The sequence below is a fragment of the Syngnathus leptorhynchus genome, chromosome 10 (genome assembly GCF_054491065.1).
Source record: "Syngnathus leptorhynchus isolate UIUO chromosome 10, UIUO_Slep, whole genome shotgun sequence".
Classification (NCBI taxonomy): Eukaryota; Metazoa; Chordata; class Actinopteri; order Syngnathiformes; family Syngnathidae; genus Syngnathus; species Syngnathus leptorhynchus.
The window spans coordinates 8,503,987-8,524,998 of NC_141204.1; the positions used below are offsets into that span (position 1 = coordinate 8,503,987).

A 21,012-nucleotide genomic window follows, 5' to 3' on the forward strand; every position below is an offset into this window, starting at 1 on the left:
CCACTAAGTCTCGCGAGACGTTGTCAGATTTCCAGCTAAAGCGCAATAATAAACAGACGCACTGATATTTTTCCACAAATAGAACCAAGAGCCAAAATAATTTTCTAAAACATAGCAAAACATTATTTGATTAGGAAACTGTCTTTTCATTATTTCTTTTGTAACGCATGCTCTACACTGCAATATTGGTGTTACATTAAACAGTTTTTGAATTAGATTTAAAAAAGTTGCAAAACTTGCAAGTGTAGATTGTAATGTAGACCAAAAATTCAACCCCCACCCACAAAATCCTATGGAGCTCCGCTGTTGGGTATATTGTTCAGAATGAACCTATTGATGCAGCAACCTAACTTAATTGACCTTAATCCTTTAATGTGCAACTATTACGTTTTAGTACTTCTTGCACAACTTGCTGTTATTTACCAATTTAACAGAAAACAATTATAGGGTTAGACTATCTCAGTGTTGGATAGGGGCAAGTTTAGTTCGTGCATTTTATTTTTATCTTAATATTTCACTCAAAAGCCTAAATATCTTTCAAGGTTTTGTGAGTAGTATATCTATCTGCCTTAGTAATTTGTTTGAAAAAAACTTGGGCAAACCAATTACCATTGTAGAAGCTACACTGTAGACACTCAATAACACAAGCTTGCCATGAAATTTCTGCTGGGGGTTATTTGCCAGGAAGACCGTCTGAAAGAAAAGCTCCCAGGCAAACCTTTCCCATTATTATTGCGTTCACATGACCAAATAGTCCAGGAGGCTGGAGTGGTAACTATGACAGGTTAAGACAGTATGTCAGCAAGGGTCAGAGGAAAATCCAAAGGCTTAAAATTATTTCTCATGTTTTGAATGAAATTATTGCAGAACCAGGGTTGTGCATACTTTATATATACACTCTGCATCAGAATTGTTATTTTACACAGATTTCAGAAAGTAAAATGTATTTTTGCTTTTATAAAAAAACAGCAATTGCCCTGGGAATAACCCGCATGTTGGTCGTACCTTATCGGAATAGAGTTTAGAGTTTGAGCACTGGCATTCCTTTCCAGTGAGCTCATGCTGGCTTCTTTTGCATTTTAATTAGCATTTACAAAACAGTGAAAAAAAAATCTCTGTGAAAAAGAATAACTTGACAGAGAGGCTCTTTGTTTGAAGGTTATATAATACAAAAATACTGCAGATTCATTATAAATGTCACTGTTACTGAAATAGATTGCTATTTGCAAACATTGCTATTGTAAAAGTGAAAGCAATAGAAGAGGTGTGGAGACTTTGGAATGAATGAATGAATGGTTTACAAGCCGTCAAGAAGTTTTTTTTTTTTTTCTCACACACTACACGCTACATTTGCTAGGGCAGAATAGTGAGAAGGATGACCAAGCACACTGTAGAAAAACAGAGTGTAAAATGTTACAGACAAGCATTGTCGTTGGCACTGTGACTTTTGAATATTTTCAGCATATAACAAGCACATTCCAAATTTTCCGATAGTGCCTGAGTGAACAAATAGCAATGGAGATTCCATTTGATGAATAACCAAAAGATCACAACATAAAACTTATTTTGCCCTTAACGTCAACCTCTCAAGAGATTGCTGGCACAAAAAACAAAATGCTTGTTTTTTTGTATGCAGAAGCTGAAATGTCCTAAAATGCATTTGCAAGCAATATGTACAAAACATAGAAAAATCAATAAATATATCACAAAGATTTTTTCTGAATAAAAAAAAAACTGTGGCATCCACAGTTATAGGACTAAAATAAACATACATGAGAAATGAGCTGTCCACTGTTTTCACCTGGGCCAAATAAAAAATAAAAAAAAGATTCCGTAAACAACCAATTCACAGAATGAACTCCAGGAAGTATTCGTCTTCTAACAGGTCCAGTGACAGGCAATTGGTAGACCTGTGGCCGTAGAAGGAAGGTTTGGCTTGGCAATGTAAAAAAGGGGAATAGTCGTGAGCCACGGGTGTCTTTGCATCCGCTGAGTTCTCCGAGAGGCCGAAAGTGTAGCTGTGTGAAGAATCGGCTGGCAGTATGGTCCCCAGTGGTGACTGAGGTGCAAACAAACTGACATCGTCAAGACTTTGGCTGTGCCGGTCAACGGAAGCATACGATCTAGTTTCCACTACCTAAATAAATAGCAAAAGAAAATACGGCAAAAACATTAAAGAAAATTAATCGGTATAACAAAAAAAAAAGTTGGCAGCAATAAATAAATTAAAAACATACCTGGATATCAGTTTTATCTCCAATTAGGAGATGTTCTGGGAGGCACACTTTGTTTTCTGTAGCAAACATGTAATAATACAATGCGCATTACAGATAAATAAAAAAATTAAATAGAACCTGCATGACTGATTGCACTTACATCATAGATATTCTCACCTGCCGATTTTGTCTCAGAGAGGAGTGGACATTCTACCGACAGCTCATCGAGAAGACTAGCCATCTGGAACATCTCATCTGGATAATCCGCAACAACTTCCTGTCTGACATCCGCCTCAATTTCTGGAAAACAAAAATTAAGCATGGCAGCCAAATGACATATTTCACCTCCAGATGGATCTTTTTACAAAGGCTAAAGGAATTAAGACAATTTCCTCAAAGTATGCAGGCGCAACTTCCAAAGTCAATTTAATTTTCTGATTTTCATTGCACATTCCAACCCTTTTACAAAAGCATTTCCACAAAGCCATTGCTTGTGAAATTCAGGTATTTTGTCCCATCATTCTTAATCCTTGAAAAAGAAAAAAAATCCAACATTTTCATGAAATTTCTTACCTTGTTCTTTCCACTCCTCATCCTCTGTGTGAGCTTTCCTGCCGCTGCCGAGGCCAGACGTGGAGGAGCTGACTTGGCTGGCTGCGGAGTAGGAACATTTCTCTGCCTTCTGTTCCGCTTCCTCCTCCATGGAGGTCATTTCGGTGGATATGCTGTGTTGGCGAGTGTCGGCTTCTATGCCTGAGCTGCCGGTGGAAATGCGGGACAAACCCGGGCTGCTCTCGCTGCCCGGTGGGTCCAAATCCACATCGTCGCTGATGTAGGACTCCCTGTAACGCTTTTTTTCTAATACAGTAAACAAAAACAAATCTGGTCATAAACAAAGCAATGCTAGTGGTGGCTACAGAAAATTGTGCTTCTTGTACCTTCACTCTCCTCTAACTGACGGAGGTGCTTGAGGGCAGGCAGGAGGCTGAGGTAAATGCGATGGCTGCGGCTCAGGTGCAAGAGAAGGTGTCGCGAGCGGAATGACGACCCAGTGTAGTAAACGAGCTTCCTGGCTGACGGTAAGCCATCTGGCTGAATCTCAAATTTCTTTCCCTGAGCAGAAAAAAAACCAGAGTCATGCCAACTACACAATCCCAAACACAACAAGAGAATAGAAATGATTACCAGGAAGGTGAGTCGTCCCACATTGGACCAGGGGAAGTCATACAGCAGGTGTCTGATGTTGTTCGCCTCCTAGAGACACAACACAACAATCGTTGAAGATTCTATTATACTCAGAAAACTATCGCACCACTAAATTTAGGGCAGACATCCATCAAATGGCTAAGAAATCCTAATTTATGAGTAGGTACGTACATATGCCTTCTCTCAATGTTAACAAAAATGAGATATAAATATATAAATGAGAATATATTCCTTAGACTGTATCCAACAAAGTTTGTGTGGAAATTTGTTTGGTAATTTTTGTATAATCCTACTAACAAGCAAAATTGGAAAACAGAGCCTTCTCTTTTTTTTTTTAAAAGATAAAGATTGCTTGTGTATTTAGTTTCGGCCTCTTAAACATGGGGAGGGCTAAGAGTGTTTTGTAGTATCTCATGGTCCGTCGGACCTTTCAGACCCAAACACCCTAATCCCCCCCAGATGGTCTCTGATGGACACATCAAACAAGTGACGCATTTGGCAGACGCCTCGTATCTGCTGATGCGCCGTTGCTGGTGGCAACCCACACATTCCTTACACATCTGCGAAGGATTTAACAGGCCACGGATCCAAAGAGGGCATCTGTGAGTAAACTTTCTGGTTTGCGCGTCATGTACAAGCGGCGGACTACCCAGCCATTTGTACGAGCACATGCACGTACCTGATAAACCTGCATTCCTCTCAGGGTCAGGCCGAGTACTGCCGTTCCCCTCTCTTCCTTCTTGTCCTGGACATATGAATAATGAGATGTCAGTCAAGATTTTGAGCTGAACAGATAAGATTGAGAGTTTGGCTAAACAGCCATCTTAGGTGGTATTTAAACACTCAAAGGTGGTTAGGAACAGTTAAAAAAGGTTCGCCCTTGACTCGTGACCTTTTGCAGTCTGTAAAATGTGACTGGGACGTCCTCAAGTCGACATGACTCTCTGATGAAGAGGAGGACGGAATCACGTGCCGACATGCCCCACAGGTCCTGGTGCAATTTGGGGCCATGGCAGAGGAGGTAGTTCAGTCCCCGCTTGGCTATTATCTAGAGGAATAGAAGAAAAGAAGGAATTATATATAATATTAAATTAGCATAATATTCTCAATATTAATACAAGCTTTTTGTTTTTGTTCCATTGTATGAGAGATCGGATTATGAGAACTCTCATGGTGTGTTGATAGCAAAAATTGGGTATGCTTGACCACTTTTCATGAAGGCAATAACTCCTCAGCAAGCATTCTGATTGGCATTTCTAATTTTAGACAATCATCTGAATGTACGTCTTCCGCCGACTTGACTATTAAAAAGTCCAACAAATTGAAACCAAAAATGGAATTTGAAATAAAACACGTGTGTGTGTGTGTGTGTGTGTGTGTGTGTGTGTGTGTGTGTGTGTGTATACCCATGGAGGAAAGTACTCCTTGGGTTCGAAGTAAGGGACACACTCTTCCCCCTCCTTGGGCAGTTGGTGGTCCCCGAGGTCAGCCTGCATGGCGTAACCTGCAAGCTGGAAGTACACCTCCTCCTGCTGACGGCATTCGGAGCGCAACACCCGTTCGCGCAGGTCAGAGTAGTAAAGATGGCGTGCCTTGCGTTCACTGGTACAGAACACAAAGAAATGGAAAACATGATGAGAGCCTTGCACGAGGTGTCAGTAGGGAGGACAAAGATGGATGGTGTACAGCGATAATAATAATAATGCATGAAAGACAGTACATACCTAATAAGTCTGCCATTTTCAACATAGTACTGGACTTTGATGCACAGCACAAGAGGAAAGGCTCTTTTCTCAAAACCCTATGGGAATAAAGACATGCAGGTGATCATTGTGCATTTTTAGGTGTAAGCCATTGAAATGGAACGAGTCACAAGTTTAGAGCTACAAAGTTAATGCTTTGTTGTATGTTCTGTGTTTGTAAACTTTCATATGCTTCCTCACCTTTCCGGACTCTTGCTTCCATTCTTTGGGTAAGTACTTGGTCAACCTTTCCTCCATGTCTAAAAATATGTGCTCGTTGTCTAGGGCAAAAGAAAGACAACCAGGAAACAAGCGGACAGTTAGATGGCAAACAAAACAATAATGCAACCAGGCAGAAAATATGTCCAACAATGTGCTTAATTGGGGTGAAAGACAAAAAGGAGGCCTTATGCTTTAGTTAACGAGGGAGGCAGCTATTTAGCTTCTACCAATTACTATCGTTTTAGCAGCAGATAGTTGTTTGAATTCTGATTCAGTCCACAATTTGAAAAGAAGGTAGTGGTATCAGTCTCTGCTTGGTCCTATGACTCAAGACGGGGGATTTTTTTTTTCTGGTTCAACCTTATTTCTTTTGTTGCATAGCTGAATAATGTTCAGTGAGCTGTTTCACAACTTGTTCTTGTCAACATCCATCAATTCATAGGAGTTTCGGGACCACTCTGACTCATTCACGGCTCAAGATCTTGAGTTAGAGTTGAGTCATTAGACGACCACTCCGCCTCCTCTATTCTGCTCCATTCCCCCCCGCCCCCCAGACTCCCACCCTGCTCATCAATCCCTCCCTCTCGTCCATGAAGGGGAGGAATGCAAGGGTGCATTCCAGGCTTAATGAAGTTAATATTGCAGGAATCTCGACCCAAGTGATTGCTGAACTAACACTACTAAAAAAAAACAAAAGGCTGCTTGTTACAGAGGTGTGCCACACAAGATTTCCAAGATATCTCAATGCATTTGAGCAAGCAAGAAAGAATGAATACAGGACAGTATGGCTCAGAGGTCACTCAGTTCAACATTCACTCATGGAGACGCTTTTCGGGAAATTTGTGAGAAAATCGAGCGGCAAAGAAACTTCACTGTAGCTGTGGTCATGTCTTAACTGCTCAGTATAATGTAGCTTAAGTCCACATACTAAATAAATAAAATAGGAATGAAAAGAATAATAAGCTATGCTTCGTCTTAAAGGGGCCACTAGAAGTTTTAAAACTGCCAGCATAATTTGAAAGCCACAAGAGGTAGGACTGTCACTATCGAATATTTTTTATAATCGATTATTCGACTAGTCTGATACAATTTTATTTGTGTTAAAGTATATTGAAAAACATTTAACATATATTGACCCGTTATTTGCATTTATTTGTAATTATTTAGTGATTAAAAACAGCAAAACAAAAGTTAAGAAATATCACACAAGATGGAAGGATTTTCGTGGTTACAGGAATCGATGAAGAGTGGACTTACCTCGTACCACTGTGAGGCCAAACAAGTGCATCTCTTTGATGCCAAGACGCTCTGCCGCCTCATTGAAAACATCTTGCCCCGTGGCCTTTGGCTGGAGCACACAGAGAACCACAGAGAACTTTGTTTACCATGATGCAACCATTTTGGGGGGCAAAAGAACCATTTTGAGAGGCAGAAAATGATAACGAAGAGGCAAACTCACCCCAATAGAGATCTCCAGCTGTTTTTTGTTGGGGAGAAGAACACAAATGTTTCTCTGCTGCTTTACAGAGGAGGTCATTCTGGCACCTTGTGACGATCACAACTCTATCCGTGTTTAAAGCTCTTAGCTGATCCACGACACTTCATCCATTTCAGATCTTAAAAAAGATGTCAAATGAGAGATGATTGGCAGAAAAGAAAAACAAATTATGTGGCATTCCTTTCATAATAATCCAAGAAATGTCAGTAAAAGTCTTCTGTTATTTTGATACTCTGTTATTCTATTGATTTAGTGTCAAGAGAGCCAGAGGAAAATCAGAATCTGATCCATCAAGACGATTATCTCATCAAAAAAAAGACTTCAACATCACTCACTCAAGCGTATCCAACAGAAGGCTATGGCACAAGTAGTTATTGATCCAATTAATCACATGACTAATAAGTGCATCACTGAACAAAAATGTTCATCCTGAAAATAGTCTTCACGCTGAGCTCATGACAGATGGAGGCAAAATAAAGCTATTGCGATATGTAATATCTGCTCTAGGAGTTACAATGTTGCCTCAAAATAAAATAATAAAGAGTAATAAAAAAGCATTTGCAATTTTCTAGAAAGTGCTTGCTTGAAATAAAAGCCAACAAACTTCTGTCATACAAACATGACATCATGCAAGACTTAAGCATACTGAGAATTCAGTGTATCTGATTAATTGAGTCAAGTTCAGTGAGCATCTGGGGATTAACTGGGTTTGCCTTTGAGATTTTATTTCCCCGAAACAAGCAGAGGCCTTAGTCAGCCCTGTTAAAGGAAAGATCCAGAGAAGAGAAAAACACACTGCTGGCCACAAAATTATACGTACTGTTCATTTCTTATCAAATATCATGTTTTAATGATTGTCCATTACATTGTGGTTAACTCCTTTTTACACTTGTTAAGATAAACTAAAATTACTAATTTCCCCTGAGACATTCTTGATAAGGTTTTCTTAACTTTTCTGCTAAATGTGACTACTAATAATATTAAAATGTCACATTGGCTGTACATTTTTTTTTTTTTTCCAGAGGTTCCAGTACACAATACAAGGATGTTTGCCATGGAGCCTCACCTGAAGTTAGGTCCTCAATTCTAACCCCCTCAAGCCCCAACTGGTACAAGGCTCATCTGATTAAAGTCTTAGGATGAATTAATCAGTTTAATTACGGCCGTACGCTGACGCTGATCCCTTTAAAACCTGCTCTTGACAATAAACAGTCAAGAGGGGAAATAAAAAACAAGCGAGAACAGCTCTTTTGAAACTGGAGACACTACTTCTTGCAAGTAAGGATAAAAAAAAAAAAAAAAAAAAAAGGTAATTACAGCAACAGTTCAAAACTGGAGGTAAGAACATCGTGTTGTCAAATTTGACTTATGGACATGTTCAGACAGATTCTCACTGACATCATGGTGTCAGGACAAACAGACTTCCAAAAACCTGAACTTCCAGTAACATGAAAATCTGACTCGCTCACCGGAACAAGTCAAACAATTAAATCTGAAGTTCACGATCAGGCGACACACAGGTCTTCATTCGAAATGCTGTGAAATTATTCAGAGAGAGGAAAACAATAAAAAAACACAATCAGTGTGCACTCATGGTTAATAGGAGAATCTCGGGGTGGGGGGTAGGACACGTATTTTAATAATGAGTAGTATTAGTTCTCGAAGATCTCAGATTACTTTAAACTAAAGGCTCTTTCCACCTCAGGAAATTGCATAAATTGCATTGGGAGTCGGGACAAAAAAAACAAAACACTGCAAGTGGAATTCCATACTGACTGATCTGAACTGAACCCTGCGATTATTTTGCCTCCATCTTCATCGTCACCAATATCAATTCAGATCCATGTTGTGTTTGTTTCTTTGGCATCTATTCTAAGTTTTCCCACCCTCCAAGGATAGACTGGCATTTGATAATAATACAGGATTTAATATTTCATAGTTTGGGCTTGGTCAAAAATTAGACAGCATTACTGTTACAAGATGCAAATTTGAATGCTGTAAAAGAAAAGAGCTGAAAGGGTTGTTTGGAAGCTCTAAACATTCCTCGAGTGGGAAAACACCCACTTCATCCACTGAAAAAGGATGCAGGAGGTCTTACAAAAGATGTGGATCCCCTAATAAAATAGGAAAATACCAAATGGGAGATCGTCTATCAATCTACAATAAGGAAATTTGAAAAATAAATGTAAATGCAGTCAAGAAAAGTAAAATAAAGATTTTGCTTGGATACATGATGAATGCATGACTGAACATCTGAATTTGCAGTTTGAGACATCCCCGCTAGTTGATGATCAGGATCAAAACTGACTTCACGTGCCAATTGCCATCTGCAGGCTTATTTAATACCCTTCCAAGACTGTTATAATCCCCACTGCTGGGAAAAACAACCCCACTGCACCATCCAGGTTTTTTTTTTTTTTTTTTTTGGTCGTCAACTCTGAACTGACCAAAACGCACACGCACGTCTCGGGAAAGAGGTTTAAAAAAAAAAAGGGGGGGGGGGGGGTGCACCTTTCAAAAAAGTATACAGCTAAATAATATGCAGTGATTCAAAATGCAATGTGAATCCTAAAGGTTTCAACAAAAACAATCTGGCAGACCCTAAAGACTTCTAATAGCGAATGGAATTGTTTTATATGAATCATAATTTGACAAGCGATAAAAGAAGTAGCAGTATGTAACACGTCAAACCGTTTCGATTTAACCGTAACGGTCAGTAACGCTCCCAATTGAGCGCAAGAGAGCAACAAGTGCGCCAACTATTTAACTTGACGTAAACTAGCAGAAACTCACCGGGCGTCACTTGTCGGAGATGAGTATCATATTTTTCGTCAGAGCTTGCTCCGGAGGAAGATAAAACACATTCTTATTTTTTTAAATGTGAGTTAAATACACACACATACGCTAAGACGATCAGAACTGTACACCCCTAACCATAGCGTGTGTAGATAGAACCACTTAAACCACAGCCAAAAGGGGCAGATTTGGACTGTACCATTGTACAGATTTAAGGGGCGCTACACTGTTTTGCTGTTTTAAGTTCAGATGTTATTTGAAGAAAATTACCTGTGGCATTTGTTTTAACCCCCATAAAACACACCGGAGGAAAAGTCACAATTTTTAAAGTGTATACATGGATAAAAATACAATTTTATTGAATTAATATATTAAACATTTACCTCATGTATGGGATGTTTAGGAGCAACCTGACTTGGATGTGAGGGGGGGGGGGGGGGGGGGGGTCCTATTTAGAACTACAATTAGACATTAATCTAATGAATTTCTAATTATCAGTTTGAAATTTATAGTGTGAATTATCCAGTTGGATTTTTTGGTTTTACTTAGCGGGGTATTTCTTTGGAAAGTACATTTTAAAGTATTTTCAATGTTGCCATCAAACGTTGCCCTGGGGATGGAAAGGGCGTGGAGCGGTTCCTGACCACAGTATGTCCACCACTATAATTAGATCTTTTGATGAACTTCACTCAACATATTTCCACCATAAATCTTTGCTTATGCAATACATGTGCTGTGAAATACTAATTTGCCAGAAAGCTTTGGTTAAAAAACACTGCCATCTACTGAGGGATTTGACATCTGTACATAAAAGCAACAACATACTTTCAGTGATGTTAAATCAGAAATTAAGTTTTATATAGTCAATTTTAATGGTACAATAATAGAAACATTTACCAATAAAACATGTTTTAGTCCAAACAATGCTTTCCAGTTGACACAATCACCCAATGTCACCAACCAAATACTTGCAATACGTTCTCAATAAACAGGTGAGATAAACCAAATGTGCTTTTGTTCAACAATGAGCTCCCTGTGAGAAAATGTTATGCTTTAGTTTTATTTTCTCCAACACCGTGTTGGCAAATGTGCACAATGCTGCATAAAGAATTAAAAACAAATGAAAAGCTTCAAAGTTTGAGCATAACATTGCTATTTCAAATCCAAACATTTCTTTTAAAAAAGGATGGAAAATAGTCAATACAAAAGCAACCTGTACAAATGACTTTTCTGTACAAAAGCTTGTAAAATGTAGTTGTGGTGCAAATGAATGCAAGGTCTCTAAAAACTGGTTTTCAAATGGGGACTATGTGCAGACTTTCCATTTGAACAATATAGCAGCTCTAGTTTCATTTCAACAGCTAAAATGAATCAAATATACAGTTGGATAGGAACATACATAAATAACAATGAAAAGAAGAATGAAAACTTGGCAGAAATGTCACAAACACATAATTGGCAGTAGAAAAATAAAACCAAACTCCATTATAACTGTGAACAGAGAGAGAAAAAAAGAATTAGGATGCATGTCTTGGTTCATTAAAAAGCATATATAAGTAGTCCAACAATGGTTACTGGAGTAAAATTCAAATGAAGTGAGGTATTAGCTCCACGTTCTCTTTTCCCTCATGCAGTTCTACTGAAAGAACTTGAGAGCGGCAACGAGGAAGAACTTCTCCAGGAAGATCTCTGAATCGAGAACAGCGATGTGGGCAGCCCGACCGATGAGAGAATTGGCTGTGTTGGGAAGCGCGTGGATGACATCATATCGGACGAGGTTGCAGTCTTTGTTCTGAAGTACTGGCAGCAGCAGATTTTCAATCATCTCAGCATACACGGGACCTGGTAACGCCATGTTGGAAACATTTCCGTCATGTCAAATAACTCAAGGGTTAACAACAGGACAGCGAAAGGTCTGACATCTGTCCAGAGTCTATTACAAAAATTAAAAATAAACACTGAACAGGTTCAAATCTTTAATGAGCTGTTCATATTGCTTATCTGGCTGACTCTTCTCCACTTTAATATAATTAATGAAAGAAATGCTGCCAAGATAGCTCGCAGACACAGAATGCATGGAAATGAATGTTTACAAAAATGCGGAACATGAGCAACAGAACAAGGTCGTCTCAGCAGTTTAATACTGAGGTATCCTACCGGTTTGTTTATCTTTTAATGCCGTTTTGCACATCTCTATCCGAGCAGAATGATAGGGGACGTAGCGATCCTGCAGTGAACCCACCAGAACCACATTCTTGAAGAACTGCAGACCTGCAGACAAAAGATCATTGGAGGTACTTGTAGCTAAAAAGCAAAATAAGCAAAAAAAGGCACCACGAACCAGATTTCTTGCTGAGCTTATAGAGAAAAGTCTGTCGAGGATCTGAATGGTCACGGCAAGTCAGCTGCAGCAATGACCCAGACTTCTTCCACTTTTGCATGAACCAAAGGCCTAGAAAAAAACAAGTTGTTAAACAACATCCCGCTTGCTATCACCATTATTCGAATCTCTGACATGACCCAACACCTACCAGTGTTGACCAATGCTGAACTGTTGTATAGTGTGCCCAAATGAGGACCAGAGAGTGAAAGGAAGGTGTGTAACCTACTCAGGTAACATTTAAACCTGGGCCTGGTCAGTACAGAGCGAACTATCAAATTCCCCAGCGAGTGACCCACAAAACTGTAAAGAAAAGTAAGAGGTTAAGGTATGTATAGAATTCAGTGTAGTGAACATACAAGCTGTGCCTAGTGAAATGAATAAAAACAAGTATTGTGCAATAAATAAATACGAATTGAAAATTCAAATTGAAAACGTTACAATTACCTTATTTTTGAAAGAGTAAGGTTGTAAAGCTGAATATACTGAATTATTTCATCCAACAGCCTGTCTGTCATTGACTCAAAGTCTGCGAAGGTGTCATTCTGCGTGGAAAAATAAAAGTTATGATAAGGCTGACTGCACACTAAAAAAAAAAAAAATATCATGAAACAATGTTCAGGAGAGATCACCTGGTTTCTCTCGGACATAAGGAAGTCTATACGAGCACCGGGGAGCCCAAGCTCCAGATAAGTCTTCACTAGTCTCAGGTCTGCACTATTGCCTGCAGCAATTTGGGGAACAACCTCATCACGTATGGAATATAATGCGTGGGGGGGGGGGGGGGGCATGCTGTGAAGCCTTACCGTCCAGGCCATGCACACAAACAATAAGATGTATGCCCTCGTCGCAGCTTTCCTCTTCCTCCAAGCTGAAGTAGGGTACTGTGGACGCCAGCTCTGGAACTTCGCTGTACAAGATGCCCGGAAGCTTCAATTGCTTCATTTCTTCCTTGGCCTTGATGAATCTACATGATCACAATTGAATCGATGAATGCTTTGTTCTTATGCGTGCCTAACGGTAATGTGTGAATGTCAAGATGACAACTCACTCCTTCATCTGCGGTGCAGGTACGCATTCATACCACTTGAGATTACAAGACATGGAGAAAGAAGGATGATGCCTCCGTGCCCTCTGCCCAGTACTACCAGAGGCGACGGTGGAGCAGTCAGGAGCTTTTGAAGAATCCTGCTTTTCGTAGGTGTGGCCGATGACGAGCTGTTCGAACAGAACTTGCGTCTCCTGAGCAGCTGCGCTCCCAGCACCAGTTTGCTCCTCATCGGCAACCCCATTGACAAAGGTATAGGCGTCTCCTTCCTCGTAGTAGCCATTCTCGATCATTTCGTGCTCACCTTCATCTTCATCCTCCTCAACTTGAGGACCTGTTTGGATTCCCAGAGTGATAGCGGAGGTTTCTATAGGGCTTATCTCAGATACATCTGTGCTGGAAGTTGAGCCAAAATAATTCTCTACCATGCCACGTTTTACCAGGTCAGTGCTACTAGTGGCGGAGTTACTTGAGTGGCATGCAGTTTGGGGTTCACTCCGAGACTCTTTGAAGGTCTCGAGACCAGATTCCTCCTCCAGTCTGCCCTCGGGACTCCCAATAATGTTGGGGTCTATTTCAAAATCACAGGAAGATTTTAGTAGCTGGGAATCTACGCTTGCGGAATCTGAGGGACAGGCCGCATCAACGGCGGGTTTGTTTGTGTGCTCCCCAGAAAACACAACACTCTGCTCCTGTACCACAATACTTCTGCAAAATACGTCAGCTCCACTTGAATATTCACCTTCATCGTCTGAAGGCAAGGAATTGATAGAAGTGAGCGATGACTGAACCCCTCTGGCAGCACGGCTATCTTCTGGCTGAAGAGACTCTGCTGCCTCCGAGCGCTCTTGCACTACACTTGGCTGTGCAGGCCTGAGAGCAGAACTCACTGTCGTCTTCTCTGGCTGTGGGCCAGCCATTGTTGAGTCAACCACACTGAGTCCCTGAGACCCTGAAACAAGATGAGCTGCAAAAGAGCTGGGCTCACTCTCAATGCCGGAGTCTGAGAGGCGGGAAGAGGCACTCGGGGCTGCTCCATCGGGCAGCCTGATACAATCACTCTTTACTTGTACTGAGACCAGACAGGGATGCTGGCAATGTTGTGTCGTCTCCACCACAGACTGGTTAGAGTAACATTCTGTCTGGGTAATCTCTGGAATATTGCTGTCATTAGAACTATCAGTCCGACACGGTGTAATAACTGTAACTTTTCCGCCTTCGTTTTTGAGACTTGGTTTAACATCAATTTGCTTAGGTCCAGCAAACCACTGCAGCGGCTTTTGGTTACTACGATCGACTTGGTCATCTTTGTTAGGAGGTTGTTGGCACATAGCGCCAGTTCCGGTGTCTGTCTGATGACAAGCAGCAGTATAAGTTCTATTGTCATCAGAGACGGACTCAACCACAGTCTTAACAAAATGTGACAACGAGGCACCGGGGTCAGAGACGGAATCATCATTAGTCCTTAAACAACTAATCGAGTCCACCTGCAAGGCATCTTGGTCCTCCGCTGAGTTCAGGGGAGCACCCCCTTCCTTATGCTTGGTGTTAGGGTCAGCAAAAGGAGCTTTGAGATTCTTATAACCCACCAAAATCACTGAGTCCTTGGAGCCATGTCTAATCAGCTTCTTTGGATTCTCAATCTTTGAATTCTTCTTCAGTTTGACAGATTTTCCTTTGGATTTCGGAGGTGGCTCAAAGCTGTCAGACCAGGTTTTAGTCACAGAAGAGCATTGAGAATCCGGTGGTAGAAGACTGGCCCCTGCAGTGCAGTCCTTAGAACTAGATTTATCTGATTTACTTGGCACTGACGTAGACCGTGTGTTGTGCATGCCCATCCAGGGTCCGTCGCGATCTTCAAAATCCAACCAGGATGACCATGATAAAGACAGAAACAAAAAAACACAAGTGTTACTTAAAATTATTATGTGATCCTAAGAAAAGTACATTTAAAGCACTAATGTTTGCCACTGACCTTCAGTGATACTATCGAGGTAGCGATCCTCAAATATTATCGGAAGAGAGCTAATGTCGCCGTCCAAATCTGCACATTCCACTGGAAGTGGAGGCAGAGCAAGAAAGTAGCTGGAACCTTTGATGGCATTAGTCATCTGCTGGTGACTGTGGGCACTGACAGAGGGAGGGAGGAAAGAAGAAAATAACTCATTCAACACCTGCGAGTACACTATCATCTTACCAAAAGTACGTTTTCACAGTAGACGGTAACATACTATAGCTCCTGATAGGCCAAAGCAGATTGTCTTGGATGTTCGAGACAGAAGAAGGCCTCTGCAAATCGCCTCACCTGAAGTAACAGCAGGAACATGGTCAAGATTAAGTTTGCTTGATGAGACAGAAATGCTTGTTATTCCAGGATTACATGTTTGAACGAGTACATGTTTGAACTCACTCTTAGTGTGTGGTGCTCCACAGCGAGAAGTGCAGCAACTTGCTCCTGCAGGGAGACAATCTCGAGAAACTGTCCCCATAGAGCCATCAACAGAGAGCAGAGCTGGGCAAGATTCATGTTAACCAGTTCTGCCAACTCGTCAGGGGACTCTGCTTTTTGCTAGTTTGAAGGAGGAGACACCAGCAGAGGGCTCTCGTGAGTATTAAGCGGTAGAGTAGAAACACTTGCAGAGACATTTTCCACTGAGATACTTGAAAAAAATCCCAATAATTCTTTTAAAAGTAAAATGCATGTTATTACCTATAAGTTAAGTTCACTCTGGCTCTAAAACCTAGTTAGTGTACAGTATTTTGTTTTTGATGAATTGGATATCAGTCAGTATGTTGGTGCACTGGTTAGCACGTCCACCTCACAGTTCAGAGGTGCAGGGTTCAATTCTGGCTCCAGCCTTTCTATGTGGTTTTTGCGTGTTCCCCCTGTGCCTGACTTTTTTTTTTTCTGGGTACTCTGGTTTTCTCCTACATTCCAAAGAGGCCCATTTACCATTAATTGTGTGTAGGTGTGATTATGAGTGTAAATGTTTGATCTAGGTTTGCTCTGTGATTGGTGACCAGTTAAGGGCATCCCCCGCCTACTGCCCAAATAATGCTGAGAAAAGCTGCTGCATGCCCGCAAGCTCGTGAGGATAAAGCGGTACAGAAGATGAATGAAAGAATAAATGGATATCCATAAAGTGTTAAAAACGGATTGTACTTATTACATAATGTTAAAAAAAGGAACATAAAGATTATAAAATGGTAATAGAAACATAGATAACCTACAAAGTGAAGCAAATAGTTCATGTTGTAAAATAAACATTACTTTCAGTCTATCGTCCTAAAACAACTTTGATGGATGGCATGCCAGTCTCCTTTGAACATTACATTATTAGAGAGAGGAACATGTTTGCATTGCTGTATTATTCAACAGGTCCTACCTTCACTTGTTCACATAACTCAGTGAGACGGGCCTCCAAGTCATGTTTTTCTGAAAAGAAAGAGAACAGTGTTGCTCCTGTGATTTACTTGAGTAGTTTACCTGATGACTACATGGAAAGACTGAACAACAGTGCAGTGTTAGTACTCGTGTGGAGAAAGTATTCATTATTCTAGGACAAGACGATAAGATCAGAAAAGAATGACCGTTATTCAAGTCGGTGGCTACTACCACGACTTCAAAAGTGTGCAACAGAGACAGGGAGGAAAAAGTTGGCAGCAGTTTCGTTGCATCTGCTCGCAATAGGAGTGTGCCATTTTTTTGTATAGATACAAGATAAGTGGAGTGAAGAGGGGAAAAAGGAGAGAAAGGCAGGCTGATTCGAGGTATGCATAGTAAGGGGCAGGACATACCTATGTAGACGTGTCTTTGACTTCGAGGATAGGGTCTTCTTAGTACTCGCTCATATAGGACTTGCATGCTGGGCTTGGCTAGTAGGATTCCACATATAGTCATGTTTAACCTTTTTATTAATTTGTCCTTTTGGGATGGTTTAGTATTTGTCCACCGGTGCATATTAGTTTTGGTGAGTCATTAACATAATATTGAGTTGCTCCTGGGCATTTTAATGATTAGGATTTGGTGTGTGGGACTAACAGATGTAGTCATTGCAAATTAATTTGGAAATTCTTTGATGGGTCCAACATTTTCATTCAGATGAAATGACATGAGAATATGAAATATAACTTGCGTGTAATGCTTCAGAGATATCAATGATAATGACAAGCATGCATTCCATTGCATGTACACTTTGCTTTGAATGAATGAATGAACAAGGATGCTGTTTACCTAATTCCATACGATGGGAAGATGGCAGGTCCTTCGTGACATTGGTGAAGTAGTCAAACAGGCCCTGGTAGGCAAGTAAGAGACTGGAGCACATGTTATGGTGGAGGGTGAGGGCATGCTGCACGCAGTGGTCGGATACCAGGAATGACCTGCCCTGAGGGATTAAGAAGAGAGAAGACAAATGCCTTTTTTTTTTTTTTTTTTACATTATTATAAAATTGTAAGAAAATTTAGTATTCCAGTACTCCCAATATTTCAAAATGAGTTTTTCTGTTCAAGTCTTACATGAAGTATGATTCCAATATTACTGTGAATAACAAAACTCAATTTAATATTGAACTAGTGTGATAACTTACATCTGCTGACACCTGCTTGACATAACTGCTGCCAAACACCACATTCTCTAGAGGCGGGATAACTGAGTCCTTGCTCTGAGCCGGGGCATTGCGATTAAGCCATGTTGTCTTCACTGGCCGAGGAAAACTAGGCAGAAAATTATTTGTAAGTATACGTAATTCAACATGTGTTATTGTAAAATCTGTGAATTGGAAGTGTAAAGTATGAAGTTCTTTGTGTAGCAATAAAAGGCAAATACGAGGTTTGCCAAAATGTGACTGGAAAACTTTGCTGAGGTATGAAGCGGTTTTACCTGATAAGTGGTTGATGTAGCGCCACAAGGGAGGCGTGAATAGCGACGGACATGACCGAAAGGTGGAAGTAGTCAAACATGACGTTAATGTGCTGGTGGATGCCTCGCTGAAGGTTAAAGTGCAAACGGAGTGTGCGGCTGCTGATATTCTGTAATGAGCTTGGCTCATCTGGACTGTAGATATGAAACAAATAAAAAAAAAACCCCAATTCATTAGCTTTATCACACTCACATAAGAATACTTTGAGAATACCACTAAAATGTGAGAAAGCAAGCAACACTTACGTGTAATCACCATCAGTGAAATACAAATCTAACAGGAGCTGGAAATCTAAATCAGAGAGGAAATCCTCCACCTGTTTTAGAATGTTTTTAGAGAACAGTTAAAAGCATGCAATACAATATGCCCACAAAAGTACAGTTAAAACCAAAAACCTTCTTCTCATCCAGAAGCAACATGACTTTAAAGATGAGCACATCGTTGACGACAACCTCTTCATTCTTGTACAGAATCTGAAAGGTTTTGCTGGAGATGACATCATCTTGGACTGAAGCGGGAAATGCGAGATCAGAGCCTAGACAAAGAAGACAATTTGTGGACCCAGTGATGCACATGAATGTCCTCTTTATAATCCTAACTACGTAAAACCAGGTGCATGAAAACATTTTCAACATCCTCACAAATATAGTGTAATTACCGCTTGGGTGAAGAAGACTGGCTTCAATTTTATGCGGCACCCGAGGTGGAATCTTCAGGCTGGCACGAATCTGGTAGAACCTGAAAATTAAAATATTAAAGAAAAACACAAACACGAATGTGACACAACTTTCAGAATATTTGTGTAGTCCCGAGTGACACTAATACATGAATAAACCACCACTACCTCCCAGTGGCTTGATTTGTAAAATGACAACAAACCCTTTCTGAATAAATAATAAGCACTTTCTTTTTGCAGTCACTCATGTATTAGGACTGAACTGTTTCATGTAATGCTGAGACGAGGCAGGGTTTTGTTTTGCCGCAGTTCAAAATTACCTACAAATAAATAAAATATGCCAATCACATATAGAGGAATGGCAAGAGACACAAGGTGGAACAGCCTCACACTTTATTTACGTGCCTCATCCATCCAAAAAACAGTGCAGTTTAGCTTCTGGCCAATGCACATCATGACTAGGTACAGTATTTTGCGCTTCTGGCAGAAAGTAAAACTTACGACTCATTTAAATATGCAAATAAGAATGACTTGTTTAGCACAAAAAGAGTGTACTTTTTATTGCACAATAATTTTCCATGTTCAAACTGTTAGTATTGCACTTGTCTGTATGATTTGGTCCCGGAAAAGACAAATTATTGATTTGATCTGTTCCTAATAAGTTGCTGATATTTAATTTTAAAAGGGATTAAAGCTGTTCCTCTACACAAAACCTAAACTTCATCCAACATTTCATTCACTTATCACTACACCCAATGTGAACTGAACCAATGTCTGTGCCATGACCTTTGGCATATCCCTTGACCCATGGTGACTGCACCAATAGAATTAGCTTGCTGAGACCCCAAAGTTTGACACGATCAAGTATAACTCACCCTCTTTGGAACAGGTCCACATTGTAAAACTTGTGGAGCTCCACTGAGAACTCCACCGTGGCCTGAACTTCAGTCATGGTGGTTTCTACACATCATCTGGGACACATACAAAGGCCTGCTAAGAAAAAACAGATACATATAATACTTATTACAAAGAGAAGTGTCAAATAAGCGAGAGTTGATTGATGAACAGCTTTAGCATCGTTCCCGTCCAAGGGTCATAGCATTACCCCCTAAATGATTAATAAATATTATATACTCACAATCTGATTCATCTTTTTTATGCCTTAGGAAGGCGATGACCATATGCAGTACCTGCATAGTTTATATTTACTTAGTAATTGATCGATTCGTTAATAATAATTACAATTATTAATAACAATTAAATATGATATTTAACCAGATCAATTTCAATAATAACATAAAACATTTAGAATGAATTATTAAAATGAACGACAGTATTTTACAAATATGATGCAAATCAGAAAATAAACAGATTGTTGACTGGCTGTTTCCGCCAATGCATGACTTGTTCAAAACATTTCCGACCACTCGGATATACAGTATAAATAAATGTGCTTAGCTTGTGTATTTTTAAATTGTAACACGCACGAAAGTAGGACAGTTGGCGAAAATAGCTCTGCAGGTTAAGTTCAACATTAAGCTTATTGTATTTAAGCAGACTTGTCTCAATTTGTTACCCATAAAGAAAACCTTAGAGGTGTAACTGCATCGTAAAGTGCGGCACTAGTAGGTTAGAGACTACTAGTCCCGAACTGGCAGACTCCAAAACTCAGCAATGGTGTCTTGCTGTTTCAAGTGGGGAGTGACTCTTGCTAAGGATTCGCTTGAGGGCCCACAACATGTCAAGTGGGGTCAACAAATCATCTCGCAACAGCGCACACAAACGTCAAATAGCTGATACCGGCGTAACAATCGCTAGTGTCAGTCTGCGTTGCACTGACAAGTAGCAATATAGAAGCTAGCAAAATAAAATTAGCTTACACAGAAGCTAAAAGCTCACTCACCATTGCACTGGCAAGCTAACATTAGCTAGCTAACCAACGTATTCCTTTTCTGCTATATTGTTTTCCTCTCCCACGTCCAAGCGGAATAGTCTTCTTAGTAGCTCAATGACTCGCCCACCTGAAAAAACTGAGAAGAGAGCCGCTCTTTAAATGACAGATTGGCCATTTACTCTTCAGATTGTGAATAGTCCGAGCACAATCTGAACGGCTGTCAGTAGCGTAGCCCATTTACGAGCGTGCGTTCATGCGCACACACGCTAGAGGTGCAGTCGATGCAGCACTGGAGCAAGTTTCTATCAAACCGAGACTGCAAGAGTTTATTTGAGGTTGAATTAAAAATAAACAAAAAAAATCAAATTGATCTTTATGTTATTTAATCTTTCAGTGCAAACTGCTGCCGTG

At 40.3% G+C, this 21,012-nt stretch overlaps 2 protein-coding genes across 8 annotated transcripts; both read right to left on the reverse strand.

Annotated features, from left to right (window-relative positions):
* Window positions 1-808: 808 nt before the first annotated feature.
* Window positions 809-9,847, reverse strand: LOC147050282 (FERM domain-containing protein 6). Of its 4 annotated transcripts, none has more exons than XM_085922915.1 (14): window positions 9,678-9,847; window positions 6,846-7,002; window positions 6,644-6,734; window positions 5,366-5,445; window positions 5,147-5,223; window positions 4,829-5,024; window positions 4,315-4,470; window positions 4,102-4,167; window positions 3,402-3,470; window positions 3,155-3,329; window positions 2,790-3,074; window positions 2,394-2,516; window positions 2,238-2,293; window positions 809-2,059 (listed from the first exon to the last, which is right to left on the reverse strand). In XM_085922915.1, exons 2-14 carry the CDS (start codon window positions 6,921-6,923, stop codon window positions 1,847-1,849), a joined length of 1,665 nt encoding a protein of 554 aa, XP_085779041.1. In that variant the 5' UTR covers window positions 6,924-7,002; window positions 9,678-9,847; the 3' UTR covers window positions 809-1,846. The 4 variants fall into 4 exon arrangements, with proteins under 4 accessions (XP_085779041.1, XP_085779040.1, XP_085779043.1 ...); XM_085922914.1 differs by having other exon boundaries at window positions 856-2,137; XM_085922917.1 differs by having other exon boundaries at window positions 1,912-2,059; window positions 2,377-2,516.
* A 664-nt stretch (window positions 9,848-10,511) lies between these two features.
* On the reverse strand, window positions 10,512-21,009 carry fam135a (family with sequence similarity 135 member A). 4 transcript variants are annotated; one of them, XM_085922535.1, is made up of 22 exons: window positions 20,611-21,009; window positions 19,583-19,700; window positions 18,690-18,769; window positions 18,427-18,566; window positions 18,277-18,347; window positions 17,992-18,165; window positions 17,699-17,825; window positions 17,343-17,496; window positions 16,907-16,984; window positions 16,495-16,544; window positions 15,519-15,677; window positions 15,340-15,413; window positions 15,084-15,238; window positions 13,851-14,963; window positions 13,112-13,442; window positions 12,867-13,027; window positions 12,693-12,784; window positions 12,508-12,605; window positions 12,212-12,363; window positions 12,022-12,132; window positions 11,838-11,951; window positions 10,512-11,522 (listed from the first exon to the last, which is right to left on the reverse strand). In XM_085922535.1, the coding sequence occupies exons 2-22, from the start codon at window positions 19,657-19,659 to the stop codon at window positions 11,317-11,319; spliced, it is 3,717 nt and encodes a 1,238-aa protein (XP_085778661.1). In that variant the 5' UTR covers window positions 19,660-19,700; window positions 20,611-21,009; the 3' UTR covers window positions 10,512-11,316. The 4 variants fall into 4 exon arrangements, with proteins under 4 accessions (XP_085778661.1, XP_085778659.1, XP_085778658.1 ...); XM_085922533.1 differs by having other exon boundaries at window positions 13,112-14,963; window positions 19,583-19,697; window positions 20,611-21,008; XM_085922532.1 differs by having other exon boundaries at window positions 13,112-14,963; window positions 20,611-21,008.
* Between the last annotated feature and the right edge of the window lie 3 nt (window positions 21,010-21,012).